The sequence below is a fragment of the Coenobita brevimanus genome, chromosome 94, assembly GCF_032717465.1.
Source record: "Coenobita brevimanus isolate Jiangsu-jjx chromosome 94, ASM3271746v2, whole genome shotgun sequence".
NCBI classification, from domain to species: Eukaryota; Metazoa; Arthropoda; class Malacostraca; order Decapoda; family Coenobitidae; genus Coenobita; species Coenobita brevimanus.
The window spans coordinates 29,631,461-29,651,602 of NC_137047.1; the positions used below are offsets into that span (position 1 = coordinate 29,631,461).

A 20,142-nucleotide genomic window follows, 5' to 3' on the forward strand; every position below is an offset into this window, starting at 1 on the left:
ATACGGATCTTTTTTGACCACCAGACAAATAATTTTAATTCGGATAGAAATTCGAATGAAGTGAGACATGTCCGAAAAGGGTTCCAGTGATAAGTGGACATGAACAATTTTTGTAGTGATAAGTGCAGTAATAAATGTAATTTTTAAGAGCTGCACAGTACCTTCGGTACAGTTAAGTGTACTGTACTCTACTACTGTGTGGCAAGACTTCATTATCAAGGTTTGACACTATTTTATTTATTGTATTGTGTACTGTATGAGTATAAAGTAATTATATACTGTACTGTTCAGTGTTTTTGTCAAAAAGCCATGTTTTAGTGAGCGTGGGTGTGATTTGGGGATAGGGTCAAGCATGAGCTACAATATTTCGGATTTTTGGATAATTTGACGTAGGTTTCCCCCCAATTAATCTGAATTATAGAGGGTTTACTGTATTAAGAAATCTGTGATTGCCTACAGTACTGTGTTACAGTATCTGATACTGGGGAGGCGGTGGCTGAACTGGTAGAGAGGTGGCCTGCAGTCCCAATGGACCCAGGTTCGAATCCCGGCTGGGGCAGGGAACAGTTTAAGGATTTGAATTTCATTACAGCAGACTTTACTGATCTGCCAGAAGGCCCGGTGACATGTCATAAAAATACCGCCGCTAATACTGGTACACCAGTCCTGTATGAGACAGCCCTAGCATGTATTCAATATGGACGGTGGGTGTTAGTGCTGGAGTGGTGACATGTGGAGGTGTATGGAATATAGGAGGACTACTGGGCCTTGGGAACAGGCTGTGAAGCCTATGCCCAGAGTCCAGGGGGGGGGGGGAGTAAAAATCCCCCCGCATATACCAATACTCCAGTCCTGTATGAGACAGCTTTAGCATGTACAGTAAAACCTCAATATAACGGACTTCAATAGAACGGAATTCGCTTTTATCGGACTCGAGGAGCTACCGGACTAAATTCCTATATATCGGAAAAATTCCGATAAAGCCAGAAGCAGTCCGGGCTGCTTGACCACTTCAGGTATGTTCACCACAATAAGGTAAATAAAAGACATGTTTATCATTGTACAGTACAGTATTATTATATATGCTATACTATTTGATTGATGTAGTGAAGTTATAACACAGTACGGTACTGCAGTGGTAGCCAAAACTGTTTAAAAACTGTTCATGAGATCTGGACTAATGTCTGATATATTGGAAAAAGTCCGAGTTAACAGGGGGAAGTCCGGATGCCGCTTTTATCAGAATTTCACGTTTTTTGGAATGGCTTGGGCCCCAATTAGTCCGTTATAGTGAGGTCTTACTGTACTCAGTATGAACAATGGGTATTAGTGCTGAAGTGGTGACATGTACAGTAGAGGTGTTTGATATGTAGGAGGAGTACTGGGCCTTGGGAACAGGTTGTGAAGCCTATACTCAGAGTCAGACCTATTAAAAAAAAGATATAAATTACTCTATATGACAAAATGTCATTGTGTTGTTGTTAGTTCTGATAATGTCAAAACCAGTCCTCAACCCAATACAAGTTAATATACACTAAATGTCTCAGGATCACCGCATACTGCAGAATTGGCTTTTACCTTCACCCTCGGTGGTAAGTGGCCTATGGATTATCTTTTATTCCTTTATAGTTTTATTACTGTATTTCCTACCATATAATGCACACTGGCATGTAATATGCCTTCATGATTTGGCAAGGGATGTATAAGAAAAGAAATATACTGTATTTTATTTACCAAGTACATTCACTGATTGCTTAACATTTACCAGTAAGTTGTGAGGGAAAACATTTTTGCATCAAATTTAAAATGGAAATACATGAATATTCAAATCTTTCTCCACCACCTTGCATTCACTAGCAGGCAATCAGTTGACTTTTGTTTACAGTCTGCCAATGTGCGTGGTGTGATGCAGTCACTCCATGCTCCAAAGTCTGTGTATATTTAACCCACAGAATGTATAGTTTACTATTTATTTATGGTATTTATATGATACTAGACACTCCTCAAAGTCTGCTTAATTGAAATATTAATTAATAATTAGGAAGGCCATCATGTGATTTGCTTCTGACAGTTTGTGGGCTTGTTACCACTCACCTCAACCCATAGGCCTGCCCCAGACCATGACCTTCATGGTATAATATGCAGTGTAATTTTTAAAGCAAAATATTTTGGCGAAAAGTGCAAGGGAAATCCAGTAAATAGTGTGACATTGTTATCTATTTCAGGGAAAGCTTAATGATAACAGTTTCATAATGACAAACATGTTAAAAGAATGGGTTGATTCTTAGTTGTAAGTGACAGAATTTACTACAGTAATACTAACATAGCAAACCAAACACATACACACCTACTGTCACTTCAGTTGCACTTCACCCAGTCATTACCTACATGTTATTGCCTCATGTGCTTTATAAGCACTTTCACAGGGAGTTCTACTTTAACACTTTGCTTCTCCATTTTTTAAAATTTGGCTCTTTCCTCACTTCTCTATGGAGAGCATCATTTATGGATGGGGTTTTGAGAGATAAAAGCCCAAGTTATGGGGTGAGGGATGAGGATGGTTGTGAATGATAAAAGTTACAGTGTGTCAAATCTGATACATATGGATGATCCCGTAGTGGAAAGGAGTTTGTTAGACTGAGGCAGCTTTTTGTGAATGTCTGTTAGTGCTGTGCTTTAAAGTAAGCATGGGTAAGAGGAAAATATTGGTTATTGAGATAGAGGGTGACTAATAATGTAATCTGATGTTGAATGGAGAGGGAGACGTGAGTTGCTGAGGAAATATAAATAGTGTACCTACTGTAGGTGCAGTGATAGTGCAGAGAGATAAAAATATGAAGGAAAGACAGTACAGTAATCCCTTACTCATCCGATGTAATTGAGCCATCAGTACATTCGGATACGGACGATGTCCAGATATGAAACAATACCATTCAGACCCTACCTATGTGTACAGTGCCCCTCCTAATTTAGACAGTGTTCTTTGGTCTTTCAGTTATTTAGACATCAAAACACACATGGGAATCGTTTCGTTTCGTTTCATTTCATTTCGTTTTTAAAGGCTCCAACATGCTTGCATGTGTCGGCCTTGGTCACCTAAAGGCGGCTCTCCACGCTGCACGATCCATTGCAGCCTCCCTGTTCAGTCCCTTAACCCTAAGATCACACTTAATGACCTCGTCCCATGTCTTTCTCGGTCTACCCCTCATAACCCCACCCCCAATATTAACACTTCTCACCTTCCTCACCCAGTTATCATCCCCCATCCTCTCCACATGTCCAAACCACCTCAATCTACCTCTCCTCATCACAACACCAATACACTCCAGTCCCATCCTACCTCTCAACTCTTACATTGTAAACCCAGCCCCTCCAGGCCTTGGACGCAGGGACGCACTGCACATCCACCTAATCATTGTCATTTCTGTACGTCTGAGCCGGAGAATGTCTTCCTCCTTCACTGCCCAGGTCTCACTGCCATACAGCATTACACTCCTAACACATGCTGCATACAAAGACCCCTTAGCACGTAGGGAGAGCCCTCTCAATGTCAGGAGAGGCAAGAGCTCCCTGAACTTCTTCCAACCACTTCTCACCTTAGCCACAGAGCTAGCTCCAGCCCCACCTCCAGCACACAACATGTCTCCCAAATAACAAAACTCTTCCACACACTCAAGAGATTCACCAGCAAGTTCAATCCTTTCACGTCTGACGATCTCCACCTGCTCACCCCGGCACGCCGTACACATAAAATCAGCATTATCTCGCAGTCTACCTCTGATACCACTACATCTCTTATGCACCCATTTATCACACACACCGCACAAGATGGTATTACTTCCCATGCCCTTGTGGCAAACTGCACATGGCCACTCTCCCTCGTCTTTGACAGTACCGCCACCAACCCTAGATATGATCACTTTTGTTTTATCTGCATTTACCCTTAAACCCTTTTGCCCCATACCATCTCTCCACTTCCTAAACCTTTTCTCCGCCTCCCTTTCATTCTCTGCAATCAACACCAAATCATCAGCATACAACAACTCCCACGGGAGTCCGTTTCTAAAGTCACGTGAAAGGGATTCAAGTACCATGATAAACAACGTGGGACTCAAGACTGACCCCTGATGCACACCAACATTCACGGAAAACTCATCACTCAAATCTCCATTCACTCTCACCTGGGTGTGAGCACCCACATACATGGCCATAACCACCCTAACCAGCCACTCCTCCAAGCCAAGCTTTCTCATTGCCCACTTCACCACCTCTGTAGGGACTCTGTCAAAGGCCTTTTCCAAATCAACAAAAACAAAATAAAGATCCCTTCTCCTACCAATATATTTTTCCTGAAGCTGTCGAACAATGAATATGGCATCAGTGGTCCCCCTACCTGGCATAAACCCAAACTGCATCTCATCAATATTCACTCTTTCTCTAATCATACCTTCTAAAACTCGCTCCATTACCTTCATTATCTGATCTAAAAGCTTTATACATCTATAATTTCCTCTTTCCAGGGCATCACCCTTCCCTTTATACACATTTACAATTACACTCTTCAGCCAATCATCTGGGACAACACTATCTATCTATCTATAGCCCGACGCCCTAATCCCGCAAAGGGTGGCCACAGACAAAACGCCTCCAAGTCACTCTGTCACCCACCATTTGACTCCCCTCCCCCCAACTCACCCCCCCCTCCCTCATATCTCACAGTAGCAGTATCAATCAAAGGCCAAGGGCCAGACACTGGATATGCTGGCTCCAAACCTTCCCTGTCCCAGTCAAACTCCTCATTCAACAACCGGTTATAATGCTCTCTCCATGCATCTTTAATATCCTCACTGTTCACCACTACCCTTCCTTCATCATTCTTCACACACTGCTCACCTATGATATCCCGATTATCCCTCTTCACTTGACCTGCCACCCTAAATATATTTTTCCTTTCCCCATGATTTAGGTTATCAAGTAATTGTCTCTGTGACTCAGACTTTGCCCTGTATACCTCTCTCCTAGCCCTACGCTTGGCAGCCAAATACTGTATTCCTCTTTGCTACCACCCTTCTTCCATTCCCGGAAAAGCCTTCTTTTCTCCTTAATTGCAGCTTCTACACCCTCATCCCACCACCAAGTTGCTTTATGTCTTGGTGGTCCTCTTGTCCAGCCACATGTTACATCAGTAACTCTCAAGAAATTGTTCTTGAGGGCTCTGTACTGTTCATTAACGCCTCTGTCTACAGCTCCCTGTTTGCCACCACTCTCCTCAACTCGCTATAGAAGGCATCCCATATTACTTGGTTTTTCAGCTTTCATATTTTCCTCCTAGGTACATAAGTCCTCTTTTTCATCACTTGTTCTTTAAGCACCATATCACAAATCAATAGTTTGTGCTGCTGCACACACTCCTCACTTCCTATAACTTTAACATCCCCCACTAACCTCCTATCGGGAATGTCAGATGTAATGCAAGACACTAAGAAAACAATGTATAAACAACAAAAATCTACAAAAAAATCAATGAAGACGATGAGGAACCACCACAAATGCAACAACGGTAGCTGCCATGGTTGTTACAACTCAGCCTAGCACCTTCACACTCAAGAGAGATAGAAGCAGGAACTGAGGGACCGTGGTGGGAGAGGGCGCTTGGTACCCTCCACTGAACACAGCGTTGCCGTGTCTCTACCGGCCAGCCAGGCGACTTTGACCATTCAGTAGGAAGGTGGACAGCTGTGCATGCCCAGGAGTGTCTGAGTTGGGTGATCCGGCCAGCAGGCAACTTTGACCATTCGGTGAGGAGGCAGACGGCCATTTTGCTGGTGGGTTAGGGTCTATTACCCGCGTGTGGTCAGAAAAGCTGACCAATTGCCCAGCTGGCCATGATGGAAATTTTATGTTCGTATTATGCAGACATAATAGAGCCAAGGCTTAATGTTTGGATACGGTGCATGTCTGGATGTGGGACGTCCAGATAATTGAAGGATTACTGTAGAAAGTTTGTAGCACAGGGATGGAAAGTGGCTGTTACCATGAAAGCCTCACTATGAAACAGAGGATTGAGTGTGGTGGTTACAAGACTTTTAGTGCGCACAGTAACATGTGGGTATGATAATTTGATGTGGCATGATATGAAAAGTAGAGCAAGAGCAATAAAATTGGGGTTAATTGAGTAATGTGTTCGGAGTGCAGTGAGTAGATAGGATGAAGAATTCTGTACATGGTCCCTCATTACTTATGGGATTGCTGTTGCCAGCTTTGATTATTCTTCAGTTGATTTTCCATCTCATAAAACAGGAGTTTAAGGTGTTTTTTGGGGAGATTTCACATCTGTTATTAAATCACTTGAAAATACTGTACATTTACACAAGTAGGTTCTGGCATCTGATAATATTTTGGGAAACTAGAAGATTTTTTTTTTTTTTGGCAGTCATAGGTAATTTGAATTATTGTTGTTTGGGCCCTTTTAAAGGTAAAGGAAGATAAAGGTGGGGACAGATGTCATGATGCGCTTAGCCACGGTGCTCATCTCTGTAACATAGGCCTTTTGAGCCTGTGGCAGGTTGTTCACCCAATATCTTGGGATGTAAGGCCACTGCATCATCCAGGTTACCCTAGTTACCTTCCTTAGATGTTACCTAAGGTACTCATTTTATTTACCAACCCACAAAGAGTGGATGGACACCTGAGTTGAGTGATGCCAGTTGTCCGCACCAGGATTTGAACCGTGGCACTGAGGGGCTGGCAACTTTTCAGTCAGCAATGCTGACCACTGAGCCACTGTGGTGAGAGATTTTAATTATTTGCAGGAAAGCTTGATTTGTGGGTGTTTGTACTGTAATCTCCCCGTTATGTTTTACTTCAGCCAAAGCCATGTCAGATAATGCATTCTTTGGATAATGCCATAACACTTCCCCCCCTGGTCCTCTTTGGGGGCATATCCTCTACGAAACTCAAAACTACACTCGTAAATCGTGTATTCATAAAGCACGGATTCGTAAATCGCGGCTAAGTGGCCGTCAGACTGCCAGCAACCTTAAACTGAAAATCGTGACCCAACAACCAATCACCGCGCGTCCCTGGTGGCAAGTGTGCATACTAATGCTGCCATGTTGTTGTTGTTCTTGTCCTGTCAGTCCGCACACTACAGACCGTCTCCGTGGAGTACGAGAGCTACCTGCCCTCTTTGTGCAACTTCCCCTCGCCTCCTACTTGCCATGGCCCCTACCCCCCCGATGAAGTGCTCTAAGCAGTATGGCGTCAAGAAGCTGCCACCATCGTCGTACAGTCAATGTTTGTAGCTCATTCTTCGTGTTGAGAAGGGAGAGAAGGTTTCAAAGGTTGATGATGCTGAGGCTGTCGTAGAGGCTGTTGTAGAAGACAATGAGCACTTAGAAAGCGGACCAGCCGTGAAGTGAGTGAAGTGAATGTGCAGGAACATGGCAGGCTTTCTGTGAAGGAGCTCAGCAATTTGCTTTTTTACATAGACTTGGCCAAGGAGATTATGAAATCCATTGAATGTGATGAGGAAAGGTGTGGTGAGAGTATTGGTTACCTAGAAAAAGCTGTACATTTTTACAAGGACTTGCATAATCGCAGTGTTAATGAGAGACATCTGGAACTCATCACCCACTGTTTTGCCCGGGTAAGGGCAGAAGCTGAGCCTGAACCACAGCCTGGCCCTTCACACACTAAGGACGTGGATGACGTAGCATCTGTCATCTCTGAGGCAGACTTTGAGGGCTTCCTGAAGGAGGCAGAGGAGCTGGAGACAGGAGAACAGCATGAGGGAGCACTCCCACCTCATGCTGAGAGGTTCTAAGTTCTTCCCAACACCACCCTACTCCATTCACTTAAGCAATTTTGTCATAGGATTAAGGTGAGATCCCTTAACATTGCTTATTTCTATTTAATACATGCACTGAATATTCCTAAATTTGTATGTTTGTGTTTGATGGTGCCTAGATAGGTATAGGTAGGGTGCTGTGGGGATGGGTTGGCCAAAGTCCGGACCCAAATTAATTTTTCACATAAGAGTTATTATTCATAAATCATGGAATTCGTAAATCACGGCAGTTGTCCAGACCCAAATTGCTGTGATTTACGAGGATTGTGTATAATTGTGTAAATATGGGAAAAAAACAAATACAGTTTTCCTCGTAAACAGTATAATATTTTACAGTGAAATATATAGCTACTTGCCATACTGTAGTACTATAAAAGATTTTGTTGATTATTCTTGTGTGGTTAGTGGGATTCTGTCAGTTAATTCCATTAAAAACAGATATTGCTGTTATTAACCTAGATTTTTGCTTGTTGGATGCTGATGTTTGTCAGGTAATGAGGCATTGGAAAATTGAGGAATTATTGTGTTCCCCACCAACCACTGTAGGATGTTATTTGGGAAAGATAAGAAAGTACAGAAGCATTTGGATACTGAAGTCAGAGAGTGTACTTAGATGGTATGGATGTGTGGAGAGAATGGGCGTAAATAGGAGGGTGAAAAGGGTGTTTCTGAATTATGGGCATAAATAGGAGAGTGAAAAGTGTGTGTATATTAGTTAGCCTGAAGCTGGTAGAGGGCATGGGAGGCCAAGTAGAGGGTGGATAGATATGGTAAATATGTGTGTGTAGCTGGGCTTAGACCAGGACATCACCCAGCCATTTTCAGTTATAGTACCAGATTAGATTTGGGTTGGATGGAATCACAAACGACATACCCTGCTTGTAGAATAGGCCCACATAACACGCATAGTGGAGCACTGCACTGCACTTACCACACGAGAACACAGAAACATCATCAATGGTGCAAAGATCTTAAGGGACGACCCCATAGGGGCAGTAGCCTACCCGCAGTCAACAGGTCCAGGCAGACCGGGGTTAAACAGGAAGAATAATGGTAGTACAATGCCCCATTCTGTGATACTGTATTTTTATTTAGGTGTGGTTGGTGGGGGCATGCATCATCCACCATCTTAGTGTAGTGGTACTGTGTTTCGGAGTAGCTCTGTGTTGAATGACAAGCCAAATGATATCCTGTAAAGCAGGAAATCATTTGATGTGGTGGGTGGTAACGTTATAACCAACCAACACGTGCACCCTACATGTCAGCAGGTGGGTTGGCAGAGGGTTAGTGTCCCTTCCTGGAAAACAACCACTGTAATTAAAAATACAAACAAGCCTTGGACCAGGACGAACAAACAGGTGATGACCAAGGACCGGACAAAGGACATGGTTTGGATAGTGACATAGAATGTAATGGGTGCGAATGATGAGGTGAAAGAGTTTGTTCAGGTGTTTCAGGGTGCAAAATTGAACATGTGTGGATTCTATGTATCTACCTATTGCCAGACGCCATAATCCCTTAAGGGGTGGCCATTTGACTTTGAGTTATTTGTTTTACTGGGAGGGGCACTAACCCTCCACCAACCCGCTTGCTGACACGTAGGGAGCACGTACAGTTTGATTATGTGGTTACCACTCAGCGTTGTAAATGGTTTCTTGGCTTACAGGAAACCATTTAATTTGTCACTCAATGTAAAGCCACCTGTAAGGGAAAGAAAAGCAATAAGAAGTGACAGGAAAGATGGGAGAAATAGGAGGAGAGGAGGGCAGGCACAGAAAAAGAATGATAATGGCTATGGAAGAAGTAGGCAGCACTACATCAAGTGAGTGGATGATGGTTGCTACCACCTACCACAATGGAGACTAAATGGAGAGGCGAGAGAGTGGGAGTATGGATCGGGTATATGCATAGGAGTAGGTGAAAATGAGAGGGCAAAAGAGGGTGTATGTATGGTTGTGTGCAAGAGATGGAAAGAGAATATAAAAGAGTATGGATCAGTTGGTTCAAGGATTATGTGGGTAAGATTGAAAGTAGGATTACAAATGTGGGCAATTGTGTGTGTGTATGTGCGTATGCAAGATCATGCAAGTAGAGTGAAAGACGAGTTCTGGGCAAACGTGGAAGCATGCATGGAAAAGTATGAGAGGAGTTAGAGAGTGTTTTTGATTGGAGATATGAATGGAAAAGTAGGGAATGTGAAGGTGGATGGAGCAGTTGGGGAGTGTGGTGTGCCTGCAGCAGTGGATGAGAATGGCAGTGCTCAAGTGGACATTTGTGTGGGGATGGGATTGATGATAACCAATACCCACTTTAGGCACAAAATAATCCACAGGTGTATGTGGCAAGTGATGAGAAGGGTGGGTGGTGAATTGAGTGGATAGAAGGCAATCCTTGATTATGTGTGTGTGGATGAGAGAATGAGAAGGTATGCAATTGATGCTAGAGCATACAGAGGTTAGGGGAGTGGACTTTTAGACCACCACTTGGTGCTGGTGAAAGTCAAGGTTCAAGTGTGATGGAAGAATTGGAGGAGGAAAGGATAGAGGAAGTAGTCCTTACAACGAGAGTAGAAAGGTTGCAAGAGGATGGAAAAAATTAGCAGAAAATTTGAGAGAAATGGAGTGATTAGGTAAATATGATTTGGAGCAGATGGGGGAGGTGGAAGGTGTGTGCAAAATATTCACAGAAGAAATATGTGCAGCATGTGAGGTGGTGTGTGGGGTTAGAAGACATAATGGGGTGCAAGAACAGCATGGTGGAATGAAGAGGTAGGACAAGCTTTGGTGCAAATGAAGAAACCATATAGTGAATGAAGGGAGGAGAGACATGAAGAAAGTTGAGAGATGGAAGAGAGAGTTTTACTGTAGGCAGAGAGGAAAAGAGAGGTGAAAAGGTTAGTAAAAGAGAGTAAGGGGAGAGTGGATGAGGAATTTAGAAAGTGAAAAGGTTAGTAAGAGAGAGTTAGGGGAGTGTGGATGAGGAATTTGAAAGGAATTTGAGTGTATATTTGATGGAATGTAAGAAAATGTTCTGGAAGGAGGTAAAGGGAGTTAGATAGGGTGATAGAGAAGTTGGAAGGGGAGTAAAAGATAAAAATGGCAGATTACTTGTGGAGAAGGGAGAAAAAGTGAACAGATGGAGAGAACACTTTAAGGAACTGTTAAGCATAGACAATGAAAGTAAGCAAGTATGAGTGGCTGGGGGATGGTTGGGAGAAGGAGAGATATGAGAAGGGAGGAAGAGATCAATAAGATGGAAGTAATGGAAGCAATGAAGAAAGTCTAAATGGGGAAAGCTTCAGGAAATGATGGAGTGTGTAGGGAAATGCTGAAATATGGGGAAAGACAGTTGTAGAATGGATATGGAAGATGTGCAGATTGGCCTGGGAGGAAGGTGGAGTCCTGGAGGATTGGAAGTCAGGTATAATTATTCCCCTGTACAAAGGAAAAGGGGAAAAGTAGTGTGTGGTAATCATAGGGGCAGTTGTCTTCTTAGTGTAATAGGGGAAGTTTGTGGTAGGATACTTATTGACAGAGTTAGGGAAATAACAGAATATATCCAAATTTTGGCGCCTGGTGGTTTAGTCAGCAATTACGGCGCTCCAGTCGAATTGAGCCGGCGAAGGTTTATATCCAAGGGGTGGTTGGGGTTTATTGCTCACATAATGCCACTCAGGGATGAGTGAGGCTGGTCACACTCATCTTAAATGTCAGGACCAACTTGCCTAGCCCCAGGGTCCTACATTCCTCATGGGGCAACATAGGATTGGATGATGATGATGATGATGATAATGATAATGATGATGATGGTGATGATGATTACTTTGAGAAGAACAGGGAGATTTTAGGAAAGGAAGAGGTTGTGTAGATTAGATATTCATCCTTAGGTCTTTAGTGGAAAAGTTTCTAGACAAGGGAAAGAAGTTGCATGCAGCCTTCATGGATTTGGAGGAAGCATATGACAGAGTAGATAGTCAAGGAATGTGGAAAATATTAAGAATATATGGAGTAAATGAGAAATTGTTTTATGCCTGAAGAATTTGTATGAGGGTGCTAAGGCTGCAGTGTGTGTTGATAGTGAACTGAGTGAATTTTCCATCTAAATGTTGGACTGAAACAGAAATGGTTCATGTCTTCATGGCTGTTTAATCTGTATATGGATGAGGCTATGCAAGTGGTACAAGTAGGCCAATGTTTGTTGGAGTGGCTGTAATAGGAGAGGGCAGTGTTTGGAAACTTCCTCTACTGATGTTTGCAGATGATACTGTGTTGTTAAGTGAAGACAAAGGGGAACTGCAAGGCTTAGTGAATGAGTAGAAACAAAATGTAAAGCTGAACGTAGGGTAGAGTAAAGTTTTGGTCTTAGAGAGAAGTGGAGTCACTGAATGTACAGTGAGGCTCGATGATGAGGAAATGGAAAATGTGAGTGCATTTAAGTACTTGGGTAGTGTGATGAGTATGGATAGAAGTTTGGAGGATGTAGTGCTTGAAAGGGTGCAACAAGGAAGAAAGGTTGCTGGTCCTCTGAAGCAGTGATAAGAAATAGGGAAGTGAGCTTGGAAGTAAAAAAGTCGATGTGTGATGGTGTTGTGATATCACATCTAACTTATGGAAGTGAAGCTTGGACCTTGTTGGAAGGATGCAAGTCAAGAGTGAGAGCAGTGGAAATGAGTTAATTGAGAGGAGCATGTGGAGTCACATGGAGAGACAGACTGACAAATGAGGAAGTGAAGGAGCATTGTGGTATGGATGTGGATGTGATAGAAAGTGTTAGGAGAAATACAGTACACCGAGGTGGTTCAGCCACATGGAGAGGATGGAGAGCGAGAGACTAATGAGGAGAGTGTATGTGATGATTTGGAGGGTGGGACAGCAGGGGGAGGCCAATGATGAGATGGAGGGATGGAGTGGAGGGGTATATGAGAGAGGGGAGTGTGAGTTGGGAGGAGGGCAGTGAAATGGCGGGGAACAGGGCGACATGGAGGCAGATTATTTGTGGCCACTCCATATGGGATTGAGGTGTCTGGCAATAGATAGATAGGCAGATTGTGTGTGTGTGTGTGTGTGTGTGTTATGGAGGTTGATGTGATGAGGGTCAGTGTTAATTTGAAGAAATATGTATTGAAGAGTATGACAGGGGTTTGGCATTCCTATTTTTACCCATTGATATTATTGGATTAATCAGCTAACAGGTAATGTGAATCTCATACAGTAATTGTGGATGGTTGTGCCTGTGAGGTGGAGTCAGGGTTCCAGGGGCTTGAATGGTGAGTGGCTGAGAGTGTGTTTCATTTACTAGGCATACTGTTGATTGTTTCTCCCTAATCAGGTTTTTTTCTTTCTCTCTGAACCCTCCCTCATCTCATCCTTGGATGGGAATAAAAGGTTGGGGTGATGATGATGATGTGATGTATATCACTGTTTTTATTTTTATCTTTCCTAATCATACCGTTTTCTGCAGTTGACGTACCGGTATGTATCTTAGGTCTGTTTCATCAGTTTTATTTTTTTTTTATGGTAAGCTGAGAGTATTATACAGCCACAGTTTCATTTGACAGATAAACCACAGTCGTAACTCAGGGGCAGCAGGTACCACACAGCCAGTGCAGCAGCCCATCCTTAATGCCAGGCACCTCACTAAGAAGCCACCATCTCCAGCAGCCCTGAGCTCCCTAGCAGCCTTACTGGAGAAGTCAGGAAAGGAGTCTGATGCCATCATTGCAGAGAACAGAGCCCTTAGATGCCAGTGAGCTGAGTTGACAGATCTTGCTGTATTTTTATCATTCACTTGGTTATCGCCATCTTTACTTCTTAATCAACATATTGGTGTTACAGCATTTTAAATGTTTTACTTCATGACAGTGATCTAGTCGACTAGTTGAACCGTAAATAAAGTGTTTATTTTTGGAATGAAATGGTATTTTATTCAGTATCATTAGTTGTGGTACAGATAATCGGTATTGCAACCTAGTATGTCATATTAATTTTTTTACTTTCTGTGATTGCTTGAGTGCATATGAATTTGTAAAATATGATTCTGTATTGCTGATCTTTTAAATTTTGTAGAAGTGAGAGCAGTAGTTGAAGTAACTGCCAGCTTGTTTTATTTAGTGTTGTTTATAGCCCTTCAGAACGTGAACTTATTTGAGATGAATACTTTCAGGATGGTGGAAATGTTAACTGGCAGCATCACATCCAATTTAGTCATTGGTGAGAACAAATGTGGAGCTGCCACTAATGTACCCACCCCAGCTCACTCAGGCAACCCACCCAACCCTCCTGCCTCTACCTCAGAAGCCCCCTCCCTCACTCATACACCTCACCTCACTGCTGTGAAGAAGGCTGTTGAGACATCATTATAGCAACCAGTAACACTCTGGTAGGTCTGTAGAATTTGACTTCGTGGTTCTAGTGGAGGGTCTGTTAAGTTTATATGCAGTACATACTATATTTGTCTTCATCCAGGAAATGTGGTACCAACTACCATTTGCAATGGAAGTCTTACACTGGGGTCTCTTGAAGATGTGTGTGTGTGTGTGTGTGTGTGTGTGTGCGCGTGCATGCGCGCATGCGTGCGTGCGTGTATGCATGCCTGAAATTCTGTTTTGTAGTGCTTCATGAAGCAGTATGTTCAGTGATGCATTAAGGTGTTCATGAACATGGAATAAATTATCTTGACATTATGTTGACAGTTAAAGCAAAATTGTATTTCATTTTAATCCCGTGGCCAGTTATATATAGTAATTGATTTTTCATCTCTTTTTGCATATATGAGTGTCTTGTACTTATATCTTTTTATTTTCATGGAATTTATTGACATTGTAATTGTATTGATTGTGCTGGTTTTGTTACTTGTTGAGTTTTTATGAAGAGAAGTCAGTGAACCTCAGAAAATTAGCTGTCTAAGCCTCGGACTTCAAGAGCCATTGAAAGTTTATAGCAGATGTATTTATCTACTTAACTAATATTCCTTGAGGTGCACAGAGAGGGAGTTATGAAAGTCTGGTTTGCACATGCTGTTTGGAGTTTAAATTGACTGTCTTTAGATGTTCTGTTTTCATAAACTGTCTAACTGCTTAAGAAATCAAGACAAATTTTGGTATGAAAGAGTGAATGGTTGCTAAGAGTTTGGCTGTAGTAGTGTACAATTTCACCATCATCCAATCCTGTGTTGCCTCATGAGGAGCATAACAAAAATTTCTTATCTTCATCTGTGCATCTCCCCCACTGACAGTTCCAGCCCATGCAAGTAATCAGCATATTAATTTTTTCCCCTCCAGAATCAAACCAGTTATCCTGGAATTGGTATGCTCAGGAATTGGTTGTAAATTGAGAATTACTGGAAAGAGATTTTTCTCACCAACAAAATTTGAAAATGTAATTTATTTAAACAATTTTTATTATGTAATTAATTAGAGTAACCATGACAAATATTCCTGGACGATAAATTGTGAATATGGGTGATTGAAATTTTTAGGTAAAATATTTTTGTAATAGTCAGTATAAAATAATAGTAGTTAAGATCTTTACAGGATCAGTGATAGTGATTCCTCACATGAACACTTGTTCCTTTAGTATGCTTTTCACAATAAAGCAATGTATTAGTTTACGCTCTCTGGCATCATGGAACAGATGATATCACCATAGTGATATAAATCACCATAATGATGTATATTGTGTAAAATAAAACATCTGGAAGCATTTAGTGGGAAAAGTTTCAAAGGATATATAAAGGGATAAAATTTCTCATAATTAAAAGTGGAAAACAATCTACTGCTTGCCAGTTTGCTAGGAGATGTGTCCAAAGCTGTTGGTTCAGGTATCATACTTTGCCAGATTGTTTTATAGCCATAACTGAATGACTAGACACCTCTTATCAAAAAATGACCCTGGGAGAAGTTTCAAGCTGCAAAACTGATAATGCATTTGCATCATCTTTTTCTTTATTCAGAGTACAGAAATGAGTCATTTATGTATTCTTTAATTCATATTTTATTTTTTTCAAGCTTTTGATACATAGCTGACAGAAACCAGTGATGTAAGTTTTATACTGTAGCAATAAAATCTATTAATGGTGTGAGAAATTGATTGAGAACAGAAATACAGTATTTACTGATTTACCAGGCAGGTAGTTTGCCATTGAGGCAAAAACCTAATTTATTCTGCATGTGAGAAGTTTTATATGTTTTTAACAAGTAAGGTACCCACTTACTTTGTTGTCATGTGATGTTAAACTGCAGTTAAGGATCAAGACACAAAATCTCTCCTTAATGTTCATCATGAAATTAATTATATTGTTTCAAATTGCTTTTGTACCCTTACTTTTGATAATGTTGATGATTATGGTCAGCATCCTGACCCATTTTCACTCCTAAAAATTTGGTGAAATGGGATCAAGAAACAAGGAAAGAGAATGTACAAAGGTGATGGAATTGTTAGCAGCATGTTTAGTGAAACAGCCCACACAGTCATTCACAGATCACTCAGAGCTTCAGGATCCTGGCTCTATTGCACAAGCTGAACCATCTGCACATATTTAATTTCTATTTCTATTTATAGATGAAGTTTATATACACTTGATTTCTCTTGTCATCCTGTTGACCATCAAAATGCCAAATCCTTGTTATGTATTCCAAACACTTCATATAACCCACTTGATTTGTCAGTTTCTTTGCGTCATCAGCTTCCACAGTTTTTTTTCGTTCACACTTATTCAGCATATATCACCCACCGTCCTCTTGGCATGCATGTCTCCTCCCACCTTCAGACTCATATACTGTATCTTTATACTCATTTCAGTACCCTGTCTGTGGTACATCTATTCTCTCAGTATGTCTGTACCAGCTAAGCACACTTTCTTCCACCTCGATATAAGTAGATTTCTTCATATGTTTTGTGAACGATTCTTACCTACACTATCCACTCCAAACACATTCCTCCTCAGTCCCATTTCTTCATCTCTACTTTTGGCTTTTCATATTTATGCCTTACTAGTCTCACATCCATATATTTATGTGGGTACAAACACACCTTTTGCAGTCCTCTTGCAGCTCCATACTTGACTTCTGTTTTGCATTGTAATAGTAGCACATTTGCTTCACAAGTGAGAGGACCTTGGTTTGATTCCAGGACCAGTGGAATTGCTGGTTGCTCTTCTGAAGCTTGTGTGTTTCCATTCATTTCATTCATTCATTCATCATCCAATCCTACATTGCCCCATGAGAAACGTAGGAGCCTGGGGTAGGCAAGTTGGTCCTGACATTTAAGATGAGAGTGATCAGCCTCACTTATCCCCGAGTGGCATTACATGAGCAATAAACCCCAACCACCTCTTGGATATAAACCTTCATCAGCTCAATCTGATTGGAGCGCCGTAATAACTCAGTAAACCACCAGGTGCCAAAATTTGGTTATGTGGTTACTACTCAGTGTAGTAAATGTTTTCCTGGTGTACAGGAAACCATTTGGCTTGTCACTCAGTGTAGAGTCACCCACAGGCAGAAGGAAGAGGAAAGAATGAAGGAAAGAAAGACAGAAGAGGGAGTGTAAGTCACCCGTAGGCAGAAGGATGAGGAAAGAATGAAGGAAACAAAGAGAGAAGGGGATGGAAGGAGAGAAGGATGGAGGAGAGGAGAGGGCAGACACCCGAGAGCAGCACCATCCACTCACTCGATGTAGTGCTGCTCTCGGGTGTCTGCCCTTTCCTCTCCTCCATCCTTCTTTCTTTCCATCCTCTTCTGTCTTTCTTTCCTTCATTCTTTCCTCGTCCTTCTGCCTACGGGTGACTTTACACTCCCTCTTCTGACTTTCATTCCTTCATTCTTTCCTCTTCCTTCCGCCTGTGGGTGACTCTACACTGAGTGACAAGCCAAATGGTTTCATCTAGCTGTAATGAAGAACCTGCATGTAAATCCAGGACATATTTTACAGCAGGTTACTACAGACTCTAACAAACACTAGCATGTTACACGAGCTGTCTCATATGCACCCAACCTCTTCCTGCCATCCGCCTACCCAGCCTAATCTAAACGGTCGTGGGAAGGTTTCTTGCTTTCAGTTCTCCATAATAGAGAGGTCCGGTCCTGCAGTTGAATTTTTCTTGTTGATATCACCAGCCGTCTTTCTTCCCATAGTTACTCTACTGTCCTCTTCTTTTGCATATTTACCTCTTCTACTACTGCTTTGAGGTACTTAGCTCATTCACCAATTCAGATCTCTCTCCATTTACCAGCAAATAACTTTGAGAATCACATTATCTCTTAACACCCATCATGTTCCTTCATTGAGATTTATTGTCAGAGACTTTAACTGGATAAACTGAATTATGCTGAAAGGAAGAATATGGCATTAAAGGTGGGAAATCAGAATAGGGAAAACAAAGATATCATTTTCGAGCATTGTGTGGAAAATGGTGAGAAAAGGGTAATGATGGACAGCTAGAATATTAAAGATGCCTGGAGAGAGCATTATAACTGCATTCTGAATGAGGAGTTTGACTCAAAACAAGGAAAGTTTGAAGTCAGTGGATCCAGCGATTGGCCCTTTGTCTCTGATACTGCCACTGTGAAGAGGGTGATAGGTAGGATGCAGGTTGGAAGGCAGTAGGTGTGTCTGAGTTGCCTGCTGAAATGTTGAAGGCTTCATGAAATATAGGAGTGGGGTTAATTTGTAATTTGATAAATTTGAATTTATATTAGTGTTGTCCCTGATGACTGGCTGAAAAGTGTGTTTAAATGTGAATAAGGGGAAAGGTGATGCCCTGGAAAGAGGAAATTATAGACATAAAATTTTTGGACTAGATAATGAAGGTAATGGAGGCAGGACGAAGGTATAATAAGGGAAAGAGTGATCATTTTATTGATAAGATGCAGTTTGGGTTTATGTCAGGCAAAGGAACCACAAATGCCATGTATATATTCATTGTTGGACAGCGTCAGAAAAAATAAATAGGAAAGAAAAGGGAGCTGTAATTTGTTTTTGTTGATTTGGAGAAGGCCTTTGACTGACTCCCTAGGAAGGTGGTTAAGTGGGCAATGAGAAAGCTTGGGATCAAGGAGTTGCTGGTTAGAGTGGTTAATGACTATGTATGTGGGTGCCTATACTCAGGTGAGAGTGAATGAAGATTTGAGTGATGAGTTTTTTGTGAATATTGGCATGCAGCAGGGGTCACTCTTGAGCCCCTTCTTATTTGTTATGGTGCTTGAAGCTTTCTCATGTTACCTCAGAAATGGACTCCCTTGGAAGGTGTTGTATGCTGATGACATATTGTTGATTGCAGAGAATGAAAGAGAGGCAGAGGAAAGATTTAGGAAGTGGAGAGATGGTATGGCACACAAGAGCTTAAGAGTAAATGTGGATAAAACAAAAGTGTTGATATCTAGGGCTGGTGACACTGTTAAAGCAGAGGGAGTGTGGCCATGTGCAGTTTGCCACAAGGGTGTGGGTGCATAAGAAATTCAGTGGTCCTGAGGTTGACTTAGAAATAATGCTGATTTCGTATGTGCGGTGTGTCAGGGAGAGCATGTAGAGATCGTCAGGCATGAAAGGATTGATCTTGCTGGAGAATGTCTTGAGTATGTGGAGGAGTGTTGTTGTTTAGGGGACATGTTATGTGCTGGAGGTGGGGCTCTGTGGTCAGGGTAAGGAGTGGTTGGAGGAAGTTCAGGGAGCAGTTTCCTTTCCTAACAGTGAGGGAGTTCTTCCTCCATGATAAGGGATCTTTGTATGTGGCTTGTGTTTGGAGTGTAATGCTGTATGGTAGTGAGACCTCGGCAGTAAAGGAAGAGGATATTAGTGAGCTGAAATATGCAGAAATGATAATGATTAGATGGAAATTGAGGGCATCCTTGGAGGAGGGGTCCTGGGGGCTAGGATTGCAATTGAAGAGTTGAGAGGAAGGATGGGACTTGAATGTATTGGTTTTATGATGAGGTTGTTTTGGCATGTTGAGAGGATAGAGAAGATGACTGGTGGGTGCAGATGAGAAGTGTGAATGATGAGGATAGGATTGCGGGAGGCAGACCAAAAAAGATTTGGGACGAGGTTACAGAGTGTGACCTTGGATATGTGACTGAATAGGGAGGCTGTAAGAGATCGAGCAGTGTGGAGAGCTGCCATTAGGTGACCAAAGTTGATGCATGCAAGGATGTTGGGGCCTTTATGAACAATACAATATGATACAACACCATGACATTCATATTCACAGTATTGTGAACCAGACTACAGAGATTCTGTACATTATTAGCAAACAGTGAAGTGTCATAGACATCAGATTTGAGATTTGCCGCTCTTTAT

General features: G+C 41.9%; 1 protein-coding gene across 1 annotated transcript in view; it reads left to right on the top strand.

Moving 5' to 3' along the window:
* The window catches only part of IKKbeta (inhibitor of nuclear factor kappa B kinase subunit beta), a 209,273-nt gene extending 195,063 nt beyond the window's left edge, over positions 1-14,210 (top strand). The window contains exons 14-15 of the mRNA XM_080282673.1: positions 13,407-13,594; positions 14,012-14,210. Coding sequence (XP_080138799.1) covers positions 13,407-13,594; positions 14,012-14,210 — 387 coding nt within the window. The remainder of the gene's footprint in view (positions 1-13,406; positions 13,595-14,011) is intronic.
* Positions 14,211-20,142: the final 5,932 nt, after the last annotated feature.